Source organism: Canis lupus, chromosome 10, assembly GCF_048164855.1.
Source record: "Canis lupus baileyi chromosome 10, mCanLup2.hap1, whole genome shotgun sequence".
Lineage (NCBI taxonomy): Eukaryota > Metazoa > Chordata > Mammalia > Carnivora > Canidae > Canis > Canis lupus.
In genome coordinates, this window is record NC_132847.1 from 968090 (window position 1) to 986398 (window position 18309).

Sequence of the window (18309 nt, forward strand, 5' to 3'; positions counted from 1 at the left end):
CTGCCTGGGTTCTCTCAGACCAGGCCTTCAGGCTTACAGCAAGCTCAAATCCACTAAGGGTTCACAGCCCAACTCCAGAGATTAGCAGCAGGTGACTATAGCCTGGGACCCCCTCCACCTCCAAGCCTGGCCTTTCTTTCACACTCAACCCCTCCCAGCTCCCGTCTTCTGGTCATCTGCTTTCTTCCTTTAGCTGATCCACTTCCTCCTGCCATCCAGGCCTTTCCTTCAGTCCTGTTCTTCCTTCTTTTTCCTTCTTCTTGACTCTTCACCAACTTCTCTACTCCTCCTCCTGTCCCAGGACATATAAACACACACACATACAAACACACAGTTTTTCAGACAATTCAGCCTTTATTTTTGAAAATAATTCTGTAGCTTCAACTTTCTTCCAGGAATTGAGGTCAGGCCAGAAGCAAAAACACACACATTGCTCTCCAATCTGCCATCCTCATCCTAATCTGAGCAGACAAGGGAATGCCCAGGGTCTGCTAGAAGAGGAAGGCAGGAGCCATCCTGACTTGGCTGCTCTACCGCTCACCCTGAGAGGGCCACCAGAAGCCTCAACCTTCATGGAGGAGCCTGTGCACCAAACACCAGGGGCAAGGGGACACAAGGAGCTAATAATCTCTCTTCCAAAAAGCCAGCATGAAACCTCCTACAGTAATGGAGAAGGGATCCGTTTTTAGAAAGGCCAGGATCCAGGAACAGAGTCTGTTTCTTTGAGGCAGGATGAGGGAGGCATGTCCTATTACACAAAGGCTTTCCCCTACCACCTTTCCCTCCATTCCTCAGATAAGCTGAGGAGAGGTCTTGTTTCTCTCTTCAACTTTTCATCTTAGAATCACAAACTGCTAAGCTGCAAGGAAAGAAGAGCAGAAAGGAGGTCAGGGATAAGGAGACAGGTAAAGAGAAATAAGGGTGGGTGGCAATAAACCCTGAATGCCTAACAGCTCCGCCCAGACTCTGATGAAACCCCTTTGGTTAGTCTCATTTTGGCCATAGGTAAGTCCCCTTTTCAAATAAGCCAACAACCCCTCAAACTGGGGGAAGGTGGGAATGGGGAGCAAATATAAGGGGATGAGCTCATACCCTGGTTGGAAGAGCAAGGACAAGGAAAATGAGAGCTGGTCAAGAGAGCTGCCAACCTCTCTACAGATGCTCTAGGAGAAAACCTGGAACATGGAAGTCTGTGGCTCCCACATGCCCAAGTCTCTCCCTACCACACAGTGGTTTCTTGCTTAATACCACCCAACGTACTCCAGATAGTTTCCCGACTTGACCCCCTTGAGAACAGGAGAATAACTCTCACCCTATCCTCTGTGCTCCTGAATGCCACTCGAAAAAAGAAAACAAAAGATAAAGATAAATGTACCCAAGAGAGACACAAAGAGGACGATGCAGCCCATCTCAGCCCATGATATGACAAGGAAGATGCCCAGGAGGGACAGGCAGGCGCTGCTAATTCCAGCTAGGATCATAGCCATCCCACGTCTGTGGGGGGGCCAGGTGGACACGGCGGCCCCGGAACAGGAAGCTGACAATGCCCCGGTAGCCGGCCCTGGGGACACCGGACTTGAGGTCGTCCATGACTCCCAGAGCTTTGGCAAAGGCCTTGAAGCTGTCCCTGCCGGTGTACTGGACCCGCACTTCCCCCAGCTCGCTGCGCTCACTGGTCCTCACTTTTTCCACCTGCAGCAGGGGAGCCCCATAGACGCGGGCAAGGAAATCTCGGTCATAGGTCTCCTGCCGTAAGTATGACAGATCCAGCTGGGTGAAGGGCACAAAGTGCTGGTTCAGCTTAATGAATTTGAGGTGCTGGTCAAAGAACTGCCCATGGCTCACACCCTTGCGGCCAAAGGTCATCGTTCTGGAGATCTCAGGCCGCACACAGGCCCTGCCCTGCCGCTGCTCAGGCCTACGCATCCAGTCGTCCCAAAAGGCCCTGGGCCACTTGGGCTCCAGTTCGGCCCAGAGCTCGGCCAGCAGCAGCCAGCCCAGGCCAGGGAAGAAGTCAGTGCGGTACAGCAGCTCTGGCTTGCTGGAGTCCACCATCTGCTCCTTGCCGTTGTCATTCCAGGCAGACACACACCACAGGGAGGGGTCGGCCCTCAGCAGCGGGTATGTGGCCTGAAAGTACTCAAAGAAGTCTGGAGCCACCTCCAGGTCGTCCTCCACCACCACCGCTGCTGGGAACTTAAACTTGTGGAAGACCTGGCCCAGCGCCCAGCGGTAGTGCCGCGCAATCTTGTAGTAGCCCTGGAACTTGCGGTGGTCTGGGGGCACCGTGATGCTACTCAGGTCTGGCTGCCGGATGTGCGTGATGGCACTGCCGTAGGAGGCGATGACCTGGGCCGTTTCCTCATGCCCGCAGTCCTGACTGACAATTATGGGGAAGTGTTCGGCTGAGGGCCGGTAATGCAGCAGCTTGTCCAGGCAGCGCCGGACAGTGCTGCGGTCACAGGCGATGACCAGGATGGGGATCACAGCTGGTGGGGAGGACACAGGCACACGCGGTGGGGCAGGTGGAGCAGCAGTGGGCACCCTCCACCGCTGGCTCCACCGAGCATGATGCTCCCTGATCTGCTGCAACAGCCCTCTCTGGCGCTCCAACTCCACCTCTGCATCCTCGGCTAGACGGATCACCTCCCGGGTGAGGCTGGCGGGGTCATCATCGAGAGCGCTGTCTGAGGGCAGCCTGCTGGGTGACGGGCGCGTCCAGAAGAAAAGGAGCAGCAGGGCATTCCAGGCCACAAAGAGGATGGCGCCCCACAGCACAAGCCCAGCAGATTGCTTCTTCAGCATCCTGGCCCCCACAGGGGAGGGCAGCAAGGGTGGGGCTCGAGGCTGCCCTTTGCTTGCCTAGTTTACTTCCACAGCCCTAGGGATGCTTTCTCTGGCCTTTGGAAACAGGAAGCAGCCATGCACCTGAGGAGAAGACAAACAAAACCAACCTTCATCACAAAGGCATGCAGCTCTCCTGGGGGTGGAGGAATGGGGCCTGAAGGGGCATCCAAGAATAGGAGAAACAGTAGGGGAAGTGGGAGGCCAAGAGGTTGACTCCAGAGCTCTCTTAGAAATGAGCTGCCCATCTCTTAATCTGGGATAAAGAGGATAGGACAACACACTTCCCCCACTCCAAAATGAGTCCATGAGCCTCAGAAAAGCAATATGGTTTGAGTGAGAAATAAAGCGTGATGTTGTCAAGGAGGAAGCAACAGAACCCTACTTTTCCTCCCATACGTGAAAGACTTCAGTTTCAACTTCTCTGCAGAGTTTTAGGGGCAAGGATGGAGGTGAGTCTTTCTGCCTCCCATTCCTCAAATCAAATTGCTCACAGATTACTGATTTTAAAACCCTAATATTAGGGGTGCCTGGGAAGCTCAGTCAGTTAAGCATAGGACTCTTGGTACCAGCTCAGGTCTTGATCTCAGGGTGGTGAGATCAAGCCCCAGAGGGGCTCCAGGCTCAGCAGGGAGCCTGCTCCAATTTCTCTCCCTCTGCCCCTAGCTCACAGGCCCACGCTTTCGCTCTCTCAAATAAATAAATAAAATCTTTAAAAAAATAAAAATAAAAACTCTTAATATCACACCTCTAGGCTAAAGTCAGACCTTATCTAATAAGGAAGCACTAGCGGCATTCCCACAAAAGTCAGGGGCAAAGCCAAGCTGCCCACCATCTATATGACAATTTAACATTCTCTTGGAGGGATCAGCCAATGTGAATGGACTACAGAAGTGGAAAAAGAAGCATGACTATCTATTTGTTGATACTGTAAGAATATGCCTGGGAAACTGATAGAATCAATGATAAACCCAAACAACTGAAGAATTGAGCATAGTAGCAGGATATAAAACTAACAGGCACAAATCAGTAGCCTTCCTATACACAAAAAATAACTCATTAGAAGTCACAATGCTTGAGAAAACCCTATTTACAACAGCCATAAAAATTATAAACTATGTAAGAATAAACTTAACAAGGAATATTCAAAACCTACATGAGCAAGGTTTTGCTCATTAGCCTACCAACCATTAAAATACTACACATTACAAAGCTTCTATAATTAAAACGATGTGATGCTAGTAGGTAAATAAATAGATCCAAAGGAATACAATTTAAACTACAAAAACAGACCCAAATATGTGTAGAAACCCAATAGAAGATACAGGTGATATTTAAAATTACTAAGGCAAAAAAAATGGTCTATTAGTTGTTATAACAACTATACAGCTATTTGGAAAAACAAAATTATATAACTGTACAGAATAACTCCCAAGTGGATTAGAGTTCTAAATATAAAAAATCTAACTATACAAGTGCTAGAAGAAAATACACATCAATTCCTCTATAACCTGCATACAAAAAAAGGCTAAGTTTGATTCAAAATCTAGATGCAGTAATAAGTAAAACACTTGCACGATATAAACACAATTGGCCAAGTTGAAAGACAAACTGGGAGAGAATATTTGCAATATATATCACAAATAAAAAGCCAATAGTCTGACAAAAAACTTTTAAACTGAGGGGGTAAAAAGCCAAAACTCCTTATCTTTAGTTAGACCAGGGCAATTCACAAAAAGATACTGAATTGGTCCTTGGGTACATGAAAAGATACTCAATTTCACTTATAGTAAGAAAAATGCAAATTAAACTATACTAAGATAAAATTTCTTACTCATCAGATGCAAAAATTCAAACAGTTGTCCTTCTTTTAAAAGTTTCAAGTGGAAAACAAGTTCTGATCATCCAAAGATGATCACCACATATTCACCTCACATGCTCTTCTTAACAAAGATGTAAGGCCATTCCTCTCAGTAGAGGTGAGGGATGTGGGGTCTCTGTTCCCTCTCTTTGATCTGTGACTATCAAGGAAGTGATCATGCAAGATTTGCAAAACTAGTCCACGAAAGGCAATACACGGGCACCTGGGTGGCTCAGTGGTTGAGCATCTGCCTTTGGTTCAGGCCATGATCCTAAGGTCCTGGGATGGAATTCCACATTGGGCTCCCTGCAGGAGCCTGCTTCTCATTTGGCCTATGTCTCTGCCTCTCTCTCATGTCTCTCATGAATAAATAAATAAAATCTTTAAAAAAGAAAATAAAAGAAAGAAAGGCGATACAGTTTCCACCTGTTGCTGCTGAGATGCATGCTCTTTGAATATGGCCACAAAGGTTAGAGGAAACCCAAGCCACACGGATAGAACACCTACAGGTATTCCAGCTCACAATCCAAGCTAAGGTTCTAGCCAACAGCAAGCATCAACCACTAGACATGGGAGGAAGCCTTTCAGATGATCCCAGCTCTGGCCACATCAGACTGCAACTGCATGAAAGACCACGAGCAAGAACCACATAGCTAAGATAGAAATAAAATGATTCTGCTGTTTTAAACCATTAAGTTCTGGGGTGATGTGTGATACAACAATAAGTACCTGAAATAATGAGTAAAACAGAATCTATGTACCCTTGATAAGCACAGCAAAGTGTTCCTTCTGTCCTCTGTGCTCAGGCCCCAAGTTCAAAATCTGAGGGCCTGCTTCCATTCATATTACCTTCCTTATCAGTAACTATTATTGAAAAATAAAAAAAACACTTAAGGGCTTAAATCAATAGCAATCATTTATTTCCTCTCAGTTTCAACAGGTCAGAAATTTGGACAGTGAGGTGCAGAGGGGATGACATGTCTCTGCTCCATGATGTCTGGGACCTCAGCTAGAAGACTCAAAAGCTGAGGGGTTGATTCCCCCTCAAAGGCATATTCTGTCACACATCTGCAGGTTGATGTTAGCATGGTTAGCTGGAGTGCTAGCTGCAACACCTCCATGTAGTCTCTTCACTTGGCCTGGGTTTCCTCTGAACTTGATGGCTGGGTTCCAAAGATGAGTGTCCCAAAAAAGAGAGTAAACCAGGTGAAACTGTATCCTTTTCATGATCTAGCCTTGGATCACTTCTGCCTTTTACTTGTAGGTCAGAGGAATCATGAGTCCCTAACCACACTCCAAGGGAGAAAACCACAGATCTCACCACTTGTGAGTGGAGAACAATGTCCAATTCTAACAAGAGGAATGGGATATTTATGGGATGACCAATTTGGGAAAATACAATGTGCCACATCTTCCTTTTCTAAAATGCAATAGTCCTTAACCTTGAACTGAGTTTCTATGTTCTGTTATTAATGACATTTGCCTGCAAGGAACAGATTCAAAACTCGTTCTGATATGCTAGTTTTCACACTCTTTCAGGTAAGTGACACAGCTGATCCACACCACCAAGTACAAAGACATCTGCACTGTGGTAGGAGATGAAGAGTATTTTTTTTTTAAAGATTTTATTTATTTATTCATCAGAATACACAGAGAGGAGAGAGAGAGGCAGAGACACAGGCAGAGGGAGAAGCAGGCCCCATGCAGGGAGCCTGACGTGGGACTCGATCCCTGGTCTCTGGGATCACACCCTGGACTGAAGGCGGCACTAAACCGCTGAGCCACCGGGGCTGCCCTGAAGAGTATTTTTAATGTGTAAAACCCTCAGCCAAATCCCAGGAGGCTCTGAGCGGGTCCCACCAAGCCCTGTAGGTCTCAATTTCTTCTCTGAAGGACTGTCTAGAAGCTGTGAGATCCTTTCTAACACTGATTCCATGGTATTCTGCAGCCAGTGCCTCCTCATCCCCCTTCCTGGCCCTGGTAAAAATATTATTTAAACAGCAAGATACCAGATTGTCAACTTCCTTTCATAAGCAAGGAATTTTGAAAAAAATTCCTAATGAATTTTTAATTTATTTATGATAGTCACACAGAGAGAGAGAGAGAGAGAGAGAGAAGCAGAGACACAGGCAGAGGGAGAAGCAGGCTCCACGCACCGGGAGCCCGACGTGGGATTCGATCCCGGGTCTCCAGGATCGCGCCCTGGGCCAAAGCCAGGCACTAAAGCACTGCGCCACCCAGGGATCCCCATAAGCAATAATGAAGAAATCATACTTAGCTTCAAAAAAAGTATGGGAGTTAAGTAATATTGACAGGCTTTCCTTTCTACCTTTGTCTTGCTAAGTATGTTAAAAAGCACTGCCTAAAAAATTCAAAGTATGAAATACACTACAGTTAATGGAGACCTAACTGATTTACTTTCTTGTTCATTATTAGACTTCTGCTAGACTCCCACATCATGTATCAGGCTCCATACTTTCACAAGGACGGAAGAAATGAAAAGAAGTCGAGAAGATACACTAAATAATTCAAGAGCTTAGAGCATAAGACCTATGAGGAAGGGATGCAGGTTATTCATCCTGAAAAAGGAAAGACTAAAAGGAAGTATGATGTTAGTGCACCAAAAAAGCATGAAGGCCTGAGAAACCCGGTAACTTTGGGCAAGTTGCTGGACCCACTTGTATCTTAGTTCCCTTATTTGAACAGGGAAAGAGTTGATTTGGATCTTCCTCGGGTTCCCTGGCTTCTGATGATGAAAAGGATAGCGACAACTTTCCCAAAGTCCCAAACAGGAAGTGAGTTTAAGGTGTCACATATGCCACTGAGACTAAACATAACTTCAATGCTTCCTAACTCTGCGAAAAGAACACGGAAGCAGGAATCCAGAAGATCTCATGGGTCTCCAGTAACGGGGTCAGACAGGGGTGACTCACCATGGGAGGCAGACTGAAGGTATGTAAGCATCTAAAAGACTCCATGGTCTGAAAACTGCTACAAACGACAGAGAATAAAGCTGGATCTCTCAGCCAGTGATGATCTAAAGCAAAGAATAATTAAACAGGCCATAGGGGCAAGGGTTAACCAAGGTGGAAGCCTCACCCGGGGGCTGCCAACTAAGTACAAACGCCGATCAGCTGGCCACACAGCCTTTCTGCTCCGATTTGTAAGATGGGAGCCCTGTACATCTGAGGAGCCCCCAACACCCCACACCCTAACAGGTAGGAAAATGTTTTCTCTCCAATTTACTATTTTTACATTGAGTCCATTCTTCTTTGCGGCTGAGGGGAAAGAACCCTAGTTAGTACCAGTGGAAACTACCCTGGGGTGGAGTTTAGGGAAAGCGACCTCCCCTTCCCACTCCCCAAACCTCTCCAACAATCACACCTCCCGCAGCCCCGCACCCACGCACGCCCAACCACCAAGTTTCACAACGGCCTCCCTCCCCGCGGAGCCCGCCCTCCCTCCCGCAGCTGGAGGCCCGGGACTTCAAGAGCCCAACTCTAAGTTCCACTTCCCGGGTCGGGAGTGGTGCGCGGCCGAAGCCCGCGGCTTCCGGGCACCCGAAGCGCTCGGAGAAGAGCCGCTTCTCCAGCCGGGACCCAGCCCCTGGGGCGCCCTCTCCGCTCCCGCGGGGACCTCCATCCCCTCCCCGAGACAAGCCTCGGAACCGACGGACGCCGACGTTTCGGGCCCCTACTCACCGGGTCCTCCGCACTCCCTGGCCCTCAACTTGGAGCGCCCCGGAGCGCGAGGAACGAGCCCGGGGGCCCGGCGCGTTCCAACCACTCGCGCGGATGCCGGTGCCTACCTCCCGGCCGGCCCCTTCCTACATTCGCCCGGCCCGCCCGCCAGGCGAGCAACGTGGCCCTTCCCCGGGAAGGGCGGGACGGGGAAGGGCCGAGGGGCGGGACCTGCTGCCAGTACTCGCGGGGCCCCTTCCTCCTGGCCGGCCTCCTCCGCGGGGCTTGGCAGTTAGCAGCCGTCAGGATCCCAAGTTTTTCAGGGTTCCCAACCTCGGGAGGCGCTGTGTTGACAGTTGTTACACTGGGCCCTTCCCTGCTCACAACCCTGAACCCGACCCGGTGGAGACTTCCGGAGTTTTGCGCTCCCAAGCCCTACAGCCTCAAGGAGTTGATGGGGATCCCAACGTGAGGTGGGCCGGCCAGCCCCACAGCTCAGCTCTCATCAACCTGCTAAACTCGAGCTTCCTAGAGGGAGGAGTTGGGACAACGGAGGGGCCAAAGGGTGCAGCAGGGCTGTGAGGACAAGAACCACGGTACCAAAAAAAGACGCCAAAGAGGAAACACCTGCTGCCAAAAGCCGAAGGGGCCAGCTGTTTTCCATTTTTCTTTTTTTTTTTTTTTAATACTTTGTTTTTTCCTTTCGATGTGGGGAATGAGAGCTGTTCGCTCTGAGTATAAGAGCAGAGACAGACTTGTTCTGGGATAAGAACCATGAGTCTTAAGGAGTAAAGGACTTAATCTTAGAATTTTGTGAAAGGGGGTGAGGCAGCACCCTGGAAAAGCCTTGATGTCTTCATCTAATCCTGGGAAGTGAGAATCTACTGGCTACTCATGCACACTCAGGCTAGGGCCAGCCCTACCATGTGACCAGGACACATTCTACAGGCACTGGGCCTTCCCCGAATCCACTTCCCTCTGTGTTTCACACAGCAGGCAGGAACTTAGCAGTGTGTGGTTACTGATTTTGCTTACGAACTTGTTTCTACAGGAAACCAGGAATCATGAACGGTTTTAGAGAAACAAAATGGCAGGGCCTCCTCCTCAGCCTGGAGCTAAGGAAATAAACTAGTTGTACAGAGGCCTCCACTTGTGGAACCCTCCCAGCAGTCTGCAGAGTGTGCATTAATTATCATCCCATTCTACAGATCAGGAGTGTGAATCTCAGAGTAAGTGCCAACTGGCTGAAGGTCACAAGACATGATGAAGGGCATGGCCAGGTTTAGACCCAGGCATTCATGCACTCATTCCTTCCTCTTATATATTCTTGGGTGCAAATGCTCTGAGATGGCCATGTGTCCAGAATGACAGGTGCACAGTGGGGCAGCAGGGAAGTCCTGGTAGAAGCAACTGGAGCTAGCCCTGAAGGAGCAGAGAAAAGAGCTGACACATCACTGAGGCTGGACTCTGTGTGTGTGTGTGTGTGTGTGTGTGTGTGTGTCCAAGGTCTCCAGCTGAGCTGACTTCATGGACCATGGTAAGAAATGCACGCCCACACTCATATGTCAGCCAGTAGCCACTGTCTCTGCACCTTTGCCCTCTCTTTATGCTTTCTTTATGAAGGGAATTGTGAGATATGGGAGACCTACACACTCACACTCCATGTCAAGGTAAGAAGGAAAATGATCATTCCTAAAAGTGTAACGAGTTGAGAAATACTGGTTTGTAGACCCAAGATATCAGGAGCTAAAATCACCCTCCAGGACAAAGGACATAGTGAGATGCTGAAAGGTAGGGAGGACCAACCAGCCCATGAGATGTAATGTTCCCATCTCTAACAATAATCCTTCTCTACTGAAGGCAGTTCAAAGAGGACAAGAATGGGGAACTGTTTGTGCACCATAACTCACATCCAATGACTACAATCCTTTGTTGAAATTCCAAGGCTCCCAGGAAGATCTAAGGGTAGAAATTCCCCAGCTGCAAAAGGACTATCCCAAGCAGAAAGAGCCTGGTTAGAGAAGTGGTTTGTGCTGAATTCTAGATGGAAACAAGAGAAAACATTTGGTCTGAGAGGTAAGAAGCCAGGGTGGTAAGTGCCACATTGACCTGGAAAAAGAGGCCCTGGGCTTTTGACGGAGATTTCATGAGGAGGTGTTTTTGGGGTGGGAAGTGGGGGCACAGGGAAGAAGGGCAGAAACAAGGAGCTAGGTGCCTGGATTCTGGGAATGAAATTGGAATCGGAGTATGTGAAAATGGAAGAAACAGGAAGATCTGCTCATGAGATAAGAGAGAATTAGAAGCAAAAATAGTGTATCCTGCTCACCCCCACTACCTCCGAGAGAAGACTGGAGAGATGAGGAGAAGGAAGTGAAAATTGTTCCAACTTCCCATAAACCATACCTAAGATACCTGAAATTGTTTACAATTTGGAAAGAATTCATGCTCTGAACTTAAGGCAGATTTTGGCTGGAAACTATCAGAAGTAAAATCAAAGGTTTAGATCTGTGTCTATTTTTCCTTCTCCCATTCTCCCAACATCCCTACTCCCCGTGGATACCCAGAGAAACAGCCCATCAAGATCAAAGAAAAAAGAGATGAATACAATGACCAGTGAGCATTATCTGTAAAACGAAACTTTTGGTTAGCCACATAGAATTCCTTTTGTATGACAGAATGGTATAAATAAATTCAGTTAAAACACATACATAACTTTTGGTTAGGTCTATCACTGGTCTTGGCTAAGTGGTCTGAGATCCTAGTATGAGGATGATGTGAGAAGGCAGATGACTGTCTTGAGAAGGCTGTCTTGTCAAAGGGTCAGGACTAGAGCTTTCAGTAAAAATGACAGAGGAGAGGAATTCTGGTTAAGTCTAGGAAGGAAATGTCTTACCAGAGATGCTGTCTGATAGGGCACTGAATTCCCCTCCCTGAAGGTTTGCAGCAGAATCCAGATGGCCCTTATCAGGTCAGATGCTGTAGACACAGCACCACACTGGGCAGGCAATTACAGTGTCTGCTTCTCCACACTTAGGAAAGCCCTTTATGCTCAGGGCTTCTGTAGCTTCCTTCCCCTTAAATATCAAACTGGGGAAATAATCCCTGTTCTCTTCCTTACAACAACATGGTGACAGAAAAGTGACACAACAGCCTGGACGCTTCATGTAACATGAACACCATGTAAATACAGCACAACTCTGTGGTACTTTAAATGCTTCTAAGTGCTCAGAGGCCTTCCAGGTAAGATGAGAGTTGCAGATGCATCCTGGACCAGGTATGCCTTGCAAGGACTGGCACCAGGAATTTGCTGGGCCCAGCTGGGGTAGGTGACATGCTACCCTGACATCCAGACCTTCTAAAGTAGAAGCTTGGCCTGAAAGGTATAGCCCCAAGTAAGCCTCACACCAGAGAAGAAACAGCTCACTACTGGGGGAAGGCAGGCAAGAAAAGAAGGAGGAGGGAAAAAGAAACTAAGTCATAAATACTATCATTTTCAGCTTGCAAAGGACCTTAGTTCTTGCTGCCAGCCCCCAATGAATATGAGATGTTACACATCCAGTGAGAGGCAAAGATATGCTAGAAGCCAGGCTTCCTGCCCCGGCACCAGGTCACCACAGCCCTCTATCAAAATTCTCAACACATCTCCTGTTTGTCGTCACTATGCCTATCTTGAACCGGAGTTCAAGGAAGGAGCAACAAGGAGTGACAAGAAGCAGTTCCCTGCTTAAATGGGAAGAGAACCTGCAAAAAATATAAAGGGCTAAAAAGATGGCAGTCCAAAAAAACTGTCATCTTAAAGAGCAGGAGAAAATACCAGGGTATGCCACCAGAAGAAAAGGCTCAGCAATTACTCCAAGAAATGGGGCTCTGTCTCCTAACCACACACTTGGCCCTTCAGACTTATACTTTCCTCCACCCCTCTTTAATCTGCTACCCCCAAGAAGCACACTTGTCACAAGTGTGGAGAGCCCTAAGGACCAGAATCCCTCAACCTAAGTTCTCCTGGACTTATGCACCTTTTCCACCATCACTTGATGATCTCAAGTACTGTTTAACAGCAACAAAATGAGATAAATTCAGGGTAGGCTTTTAATTGAAGACATCAAAGGTTTTTGCCAGTACACTAATTCAAGAAAAGAACAGAACCCCTAATTCAGTTTTTGTATGTAACAATTATACAAGCATCATCAAGCAATGTCAATGGTACTGTTTTACATGTACATGGCCCTGGATACTTTTCAAAATCTATCCTTTCGTTTGCTTCCAGTAACAACGTGTGAGAGATGTATAAAGTTAGTTATGCCCGTCTTTTGGGTGAACAAAACGTGGCAGAAATAAACTGACATATCTAGGGTGCACACTAACAAAGTCAGAGCTAGAATAAAAATTCAACTGATCTCAAACATGTATTCTGTTCCTCTGCTGTCACCTGAAGTTTCATGGCCTAAACCCCCTTATAGACAGAGGAGAAAGAGAGATAATTTAGGAAGTTATCTAGACCATCTTCAATCCTCCCCGCCAAGGCAGCTCTATTCAGTTAGTTCCCCAAAACACAGCAGCCTGCATCTGCCTGGGTAATCTAGAGTCTTACTTAGCCCTAATGTGTTGAATCAGCGTTAGCCCTTATAATCTAATTCAACCTCTCTTCAGAAGCCTAAATTGTTTTCATGTTCTCCTAGGCCTCATTTCACAACTGCCATTGCACACAACCCCTTAGAAGGTGCTCCTTCTGCCTGGGTAAAGAGAGGCTGGAAACAAGTCTGCATTCTAAGAGAGTGAAACAGATTGAAGCTTCCTTTGTACCCATGTGGTAAGGGTTCTCATCAGGCACTTCCTAAATGGCAGTGTCCCCAGATTTGCCCCACTGAACATTTTCTGCACAAGAGCAGCAAGCAAAAAGGCACCAAGTGGGAAGTGAGACACGAGACTTACCTTTCTTCTCTTCTCTTAGCTGCTACCCTGGAGATCACCAAACCCCCTTCCAGCAGTCCATTTCCAAAACTTAGAATACCAAATCAGATACACCAAAGTGCAGTTTCTCTCCTCTTATCCAGGTCCAAAGTCCATGGCTGAGTGGACTCTGAAGGGGAGGAGTCTGGGGGGGGGGGGAAGGGGTATGTCCAGGCCCCTCCCCCCCCACTGCAGGGTTCAGTGTCCCTCTCAGGGGTCTGTTACATTCCTTCATTCAGCTGGTTTATTTAGCCCAGAGTCTGGTGTCTGGCAGATCCCAGGTTCTATCCCATCTCTTGCTCAGGGAAGGGAAGCCATCCACTGTGAGGGCCGGCCCGTCTGTCTTCTGCTGGGGTTCATGAGAAGAAACAAGCCATTGAACCGGCATGGCCAGAGGCTGATTTCAGTGTTAACCTGTGGAATATTTAGACATTATGACATTTTCTAATCTATTATTTGCCCAAATGGATTCCTAAGACCCCTTAACTAAATTGTTTTTTTGTACATTTTTTTATTGGAGTTCGATTTGCCAACATATAGCGTAACACCCAGTGCTCATCCCATCAAGTGCTCCCGTCAGTGCCCGTCACCCAGTCACCCCATCCCCCCGCCCACCTCTCCTTCCCTTACCTAAATTAGATTCCTTTACTCTGCTCTATCATCAATCGACTGTCTTGTAAAAAACAGAGAAAAGAACATCCTTCTCCCCGCTCTCTTGTTCTTGCCACACACTAATCTCCTGCATCTCCCAAGCTTCTTAGAGTGTTCAGTTTTTTAATCAGCTCTCCCTGAATGAACTAAATCCATCCCAGACCTAGATGCTGGCACCTTGCACATACATTCTTCGCTCCTTTCCCTTCACCCTCATCTCCCCCTCTGCCTCCAAGACTGTGCCAGGGATGTGATTCCTCATCTCAAACTCTTCCCGGGGCCACTGGGAGAACCGTCCTGGAATAGAGGCCTGAGTCCTGCCAGCAATAGCTACACAGTTGGGAAGACCCTTGCCAGTCGCCCCCTCCCTTCTAAATTCATTCCTAAAGGCGCGCGCGCGCGCACACACACACACACACACACACACACACCCTTCCTTCCTGTAGGGGCGTGGCGTTCACATGACCCCCGCCCCCCGCCACGAGTTTAACTCCTCCCACCCTTCTCCTCCGAACCCAGTGCTCTGTGTTCGCCGCAGAAAGGAGTGACACTGCGACCCTCCCTGGTCGCCCCCGCCCGCACGCTCTACAGCCCGGACGACCCTCGCCCCATCTGCCTCGTTACCTGGGTCCCGCCGGCCGGGTGTCAGCCGGAAGCCGAGGCCCTCCCAGGTCCGAGTCCAGGCCCCAAGCTGGGTCCGGACAGGCGGCCCAGACCCCACCCCCTGGACCCGCGGCGGCCGGACCCTCCCCTCGCGCTCGGGTCCCCCCTCCCACCCTCCGCCGCATCCGCTTCCGCCCGTGGTCCGGAAGTGAGTCCGCAAGTGCCGCCTCCCCTGCTCTGGCCTCATTCTGCCACCGTACCCTTCTCCATCCCACCCACCACCACCGCCACCACGAGAGCGCGGGACGTGGGTCCGCACTGTTCCCAAGACTGAAGACGAGGCGTGGGCAGGGCCAGGTCTGAAACGGAACGGAGCTCGGGGCTACAGCACGAGAAGGGGCGGGGCACAGAGCACGGCGAAGGGCGGGAGCTCGCGTCGCTTCGCACAGCGCAGTGACAAGTGCGCATGCGTCCTGGCGCCTCGGCGGGTCTGCGGGTGGGACTGGGGCGGGGAGGGGGTGGGCAGCTTGGCCGCTGCTGGCCCGAGGTCGCCTAGCAACCGCCCGCGGACCGGAAGCTGCCGAGGGCTCCGGCTGTGGGTGCTCCCGGCGAGGAACAAGTCCGGAAGCGCCGAGGGCCGTGTTAGCCGTTCCCGTGCTGACAGCTCTGCGGCAGGACCGAAGGAAAGTTTTATTTTCTTCATCGCTCACTTTTTCTCGCTGCCTCTCTCGCTCAGGCAAGACGGTTCCTTGGGTCAGAAAAGAGAAAGAAAAGGGTAAGAAGAGTACTCTAAAATGAATGCCCCCTGCCCCGCGCCCTCAGTAACGTACACGCTGTGCGAAGCAGTTTACAAGCATTAATACTCAAGAGTAAAGTATTAATACTTTATTTATTTGAAGGTTTTATTTACTCATGATAGACAGAGAGAGAGAGAGAGGCAGAGACACAGGCAGAGGGAGAAGCAGGCTCCGTGCAAGGAGCCGGACGCGGGACTCGATCCCGGGACTGCAGGATCGTGCCCTGAGCCAAAGGCAGGCGCCGAACCGCTGAGCCACCCAGGGATCCCCAGTATTAATACTTTAAATCATAAGTAGCAGGTGCCCAAGTTACCCACAACTTCTGTCTGACTTGGCTTAAAGTAATAATACTTTAAAGTATTAATGCTTGCGAAGTATTAATAATATTCATACTCCTAGTATTAATACTCGGTTACCATCCCAGAACAGCAGAGAGCCAGCCTGCAATTTCAGGACTAGAAAGCAGTAGAGGTGGCCTCCAGCCTCCCAGTCTGTAACACTACCGGGTGCTGCCACTATCATGTTCCATCTGAGACCTCTCCCGGAAGAAACATTTCCATTCCTGCAGGGGACTTCCAAGACCCAAAATGGCCCTGATTGTTGTTTGTTTTTTCCTAAATATATTGGCCTGACTTACTCTTAAATTCAACTTGAATCCCAGAAGGAGCCACTGCTAATTTTTGGAGTTCATATCTCATTCCTTTAATGACATATCTTAGAACCTTGCCAAGACTAGGAACGGATTGGCAGCCTCTGTTTTTTCCTCCTTTCTGAAAATGCTACCCTGAGCTTCAGACTTCTGGCATATCTTCTTAATATTTACGAGAAGGAATATGTATATTTGGTCTTCATTTCATTCCTGGCTCAAAGTTCCTAAAAAACCTTGGAATTTCTTAAGTGATAAGAGCACTAGGAGCATCATTTGTTCCAATATTTGGTCATTGACTGTGGTTCCTTGGGTACAGAAGCTTCTCTACTTTACACCCTCCCACACCCCACCCTATGTATCTCTTCATCTGGCTGTTCATCTGTATCCTTTAATAAATTGGTGAATGTAAATAAGTGTTTTCCTGAGTTCTGTGAGCTGCTCTAGCAAATAATCAAATCCAAAGGGAGGAGATCCTGGGATCCGCCAATTTGTAGCCAAGTCAGACAGAAACTGTGGGTAACTTGGGCACCTGATCCTTATGATTGGTTATCTGAAGTGGGGTCAGTCTCATGGGACTGTGGGACCTAATGCAATAGCTACCTCCAGGTAGATAGTGTCAGGAGTCAGTTAAATTGTAGGACAACCAGCTGGCATCACAGAAAATTGCTTTGTGGGAGGAAAAAAAACCACACATTTGGTGTTAGAGGGCATCAGAAGTGAAGAGTTGTATAGAGTAGAAAAGACCTATGGAAGGAAAGTCTGGATTTTTCTAGTACATATATTAGTCTGACTTGCTCAACTCCAAGCTGAATCCAAGAGGACCTATAAGTAATTTTTGGAGTTCACATGTTCTGTAGATGGATTTGCAGCCCTTGCAACCCTTGTTTTTTTCCCCATTTTTTGAAAATTGAAGCCTAGGCCCCAGTCTTCTAGCATATATTCTATTCCCATGATTTCTCCAGATCACTAGCACTGACTAAGGTATATTTTTAGTACCAGAAATGTACTGGGAATGTCAAGAGTCTTGAAATGATTTATTTGGGAAGATGTCATCACAGTATTAGAAACATTCTTAAAACAGAATTTATATTGCTATTACAGTCAAACATAACAGATCCACAAATAAGTTCTTTCCCAACTCAGACATATTCGATACAGCTGTCTTTCTCTTCTGACTTAATGGCAACTCCACTTGATTTACTCAGGCCCAAACCTTTAGAGCCATCCTCATACACTTCTCTTACATCCTGTACCCACATGGTGGCAGAAGAGTAGGGTCCCCAAGTCCCCTGTCCCCACCAAATTACCTAGATAACTTTCAAATCATCCTGAAAACCTACGAATTTGGCTTGAGATTTAAAGAGAGAACAGCTAGAATGCCACAGTGAGAAGAGTTCGCGCTTCTATCAAGGTAGGAAGACGGGGGGAAAAAAATAAAGAAATAAAAGGCATCCAAGGGGCAGGGGCCCAGCGAGGAGCCAGGCTAAGGCCGTGTGACCCTACTTTCAAACTATATCTAGTATCTAACACCTCAGCATCCCCACAGCAACCTCCATCCCTCACCCAAACAACCAGGTCTCTGCTGTATTCCCCTACCCCCAAAAGCCTGATCACCATACAACAGCCAAAAGGATCCTGGCATTTCTCCACTCAAAACCACACAGTGGCTTCCCAGTTCACTTGGAAAAAAAATCCAAAGTCCTTAAAGAGCCCAACACCACCTAACTGCCCTGGTTTTCTCTGACCTGCTCTCCCTTTGCTGATTCTGACTCAGCCACACTGCCTTCATTGCTTTTCCTTGAACCCATCTCAAGGGCTTTGTACTGGCTGTTCCCTCTGCTTATAAAGCTCTTCCAGATATTTGCCTAATATACGCCCTCACCTCTTTTAAACATTTTCTTAAATGTCACCTCAGTGAGGCCTTCCCTAACCAACCCATGTAACCCCCTCACAGCAGTGCCAGTCTATCTTAATCAGGTCCAATTTTCCATAGCACTCACTTATCAACGAACATGCATTATGATTACTACTTCTTGTTTGTCTATCCCAGCTAGAATATAAATTCCATATTTGGAATTTATGGCTTTCTAATAGACATATTTGGCTTTTGATTCCTTGCTTTATCCCAATGCAGAGCCCTTAGTAGGTGCTTAACAGATATTTGTGGGATAAATGAACAAATAAATAAACTTGAACAGCTATTTTCATGAGTATTCTCACATGTAGAGAGAAACTATAAGTACAGTATACTTTGCATTATGATTTTTTTCTCAC

The 18309-nt window shown here is 48.0% G+C and overlaps 1 protein-coding gene across 5 annotated transcripts; it reads right to left on the reverse strand.

Annotated features, from left to right (window-relative positions):
* Window positions 1–334: 334 nt before the first annotated feature.
* On the reverse strand, window positions 335–14788 carry MGAT1 (alpha-1,3-mannosyl-glycoprotein 2-beta-N-acetylglucosaminyltransferase). Of its 5 annotated transcripts, XM_072840363.1 has the most exons (4): window positions 14611–14767; window positions 13318–13749; window positions 7639–7742; window positions 335–2928 (listed from the first exon to the last, which is right to left on the reverse strand). In XM_072840363.1, exon 4 carries the CDS (start codon window positions 2803–2805, stop codon window positions 1462–1464), a length of 1344 nt encoding a protein of 447 aa, XP_072696464.1. In that variant the 5' UTR covers window positions 2806–2928; window positions 7639–7742; window positions 13318–13749; window positions 14611–14767; the 3' UTR covers window positions 335–1461. The 5 variants fall into 5 exon arrangements, with proteins under 5 accessions (XP_072696464.1, XP_072696463.1, XP_072696465.1 ...); XM_072840362.1 differs by lacking the exon at window positions 7639–7742 and having other exon boundaries at window positions 14611–14788; XM_072840364.1 differs by lacking the exons at window positions 7639–7742; window positions 14611–14767 and adding an exon at window positions 13966–14462.
* Between the last annotated feature and the right edge of the window lie 3521 nt (window positions 14789–18309).

Excerpts from the sequence above, each read along its gene's own strand:
- MGAT1 (XM_072840362.1), bottom strand. The coding sequence starts at position 2,805 with ATGCTGAAGAAGCAATCTGCTGGGCTTGTGCTGTGGGGCGCCATCCTC.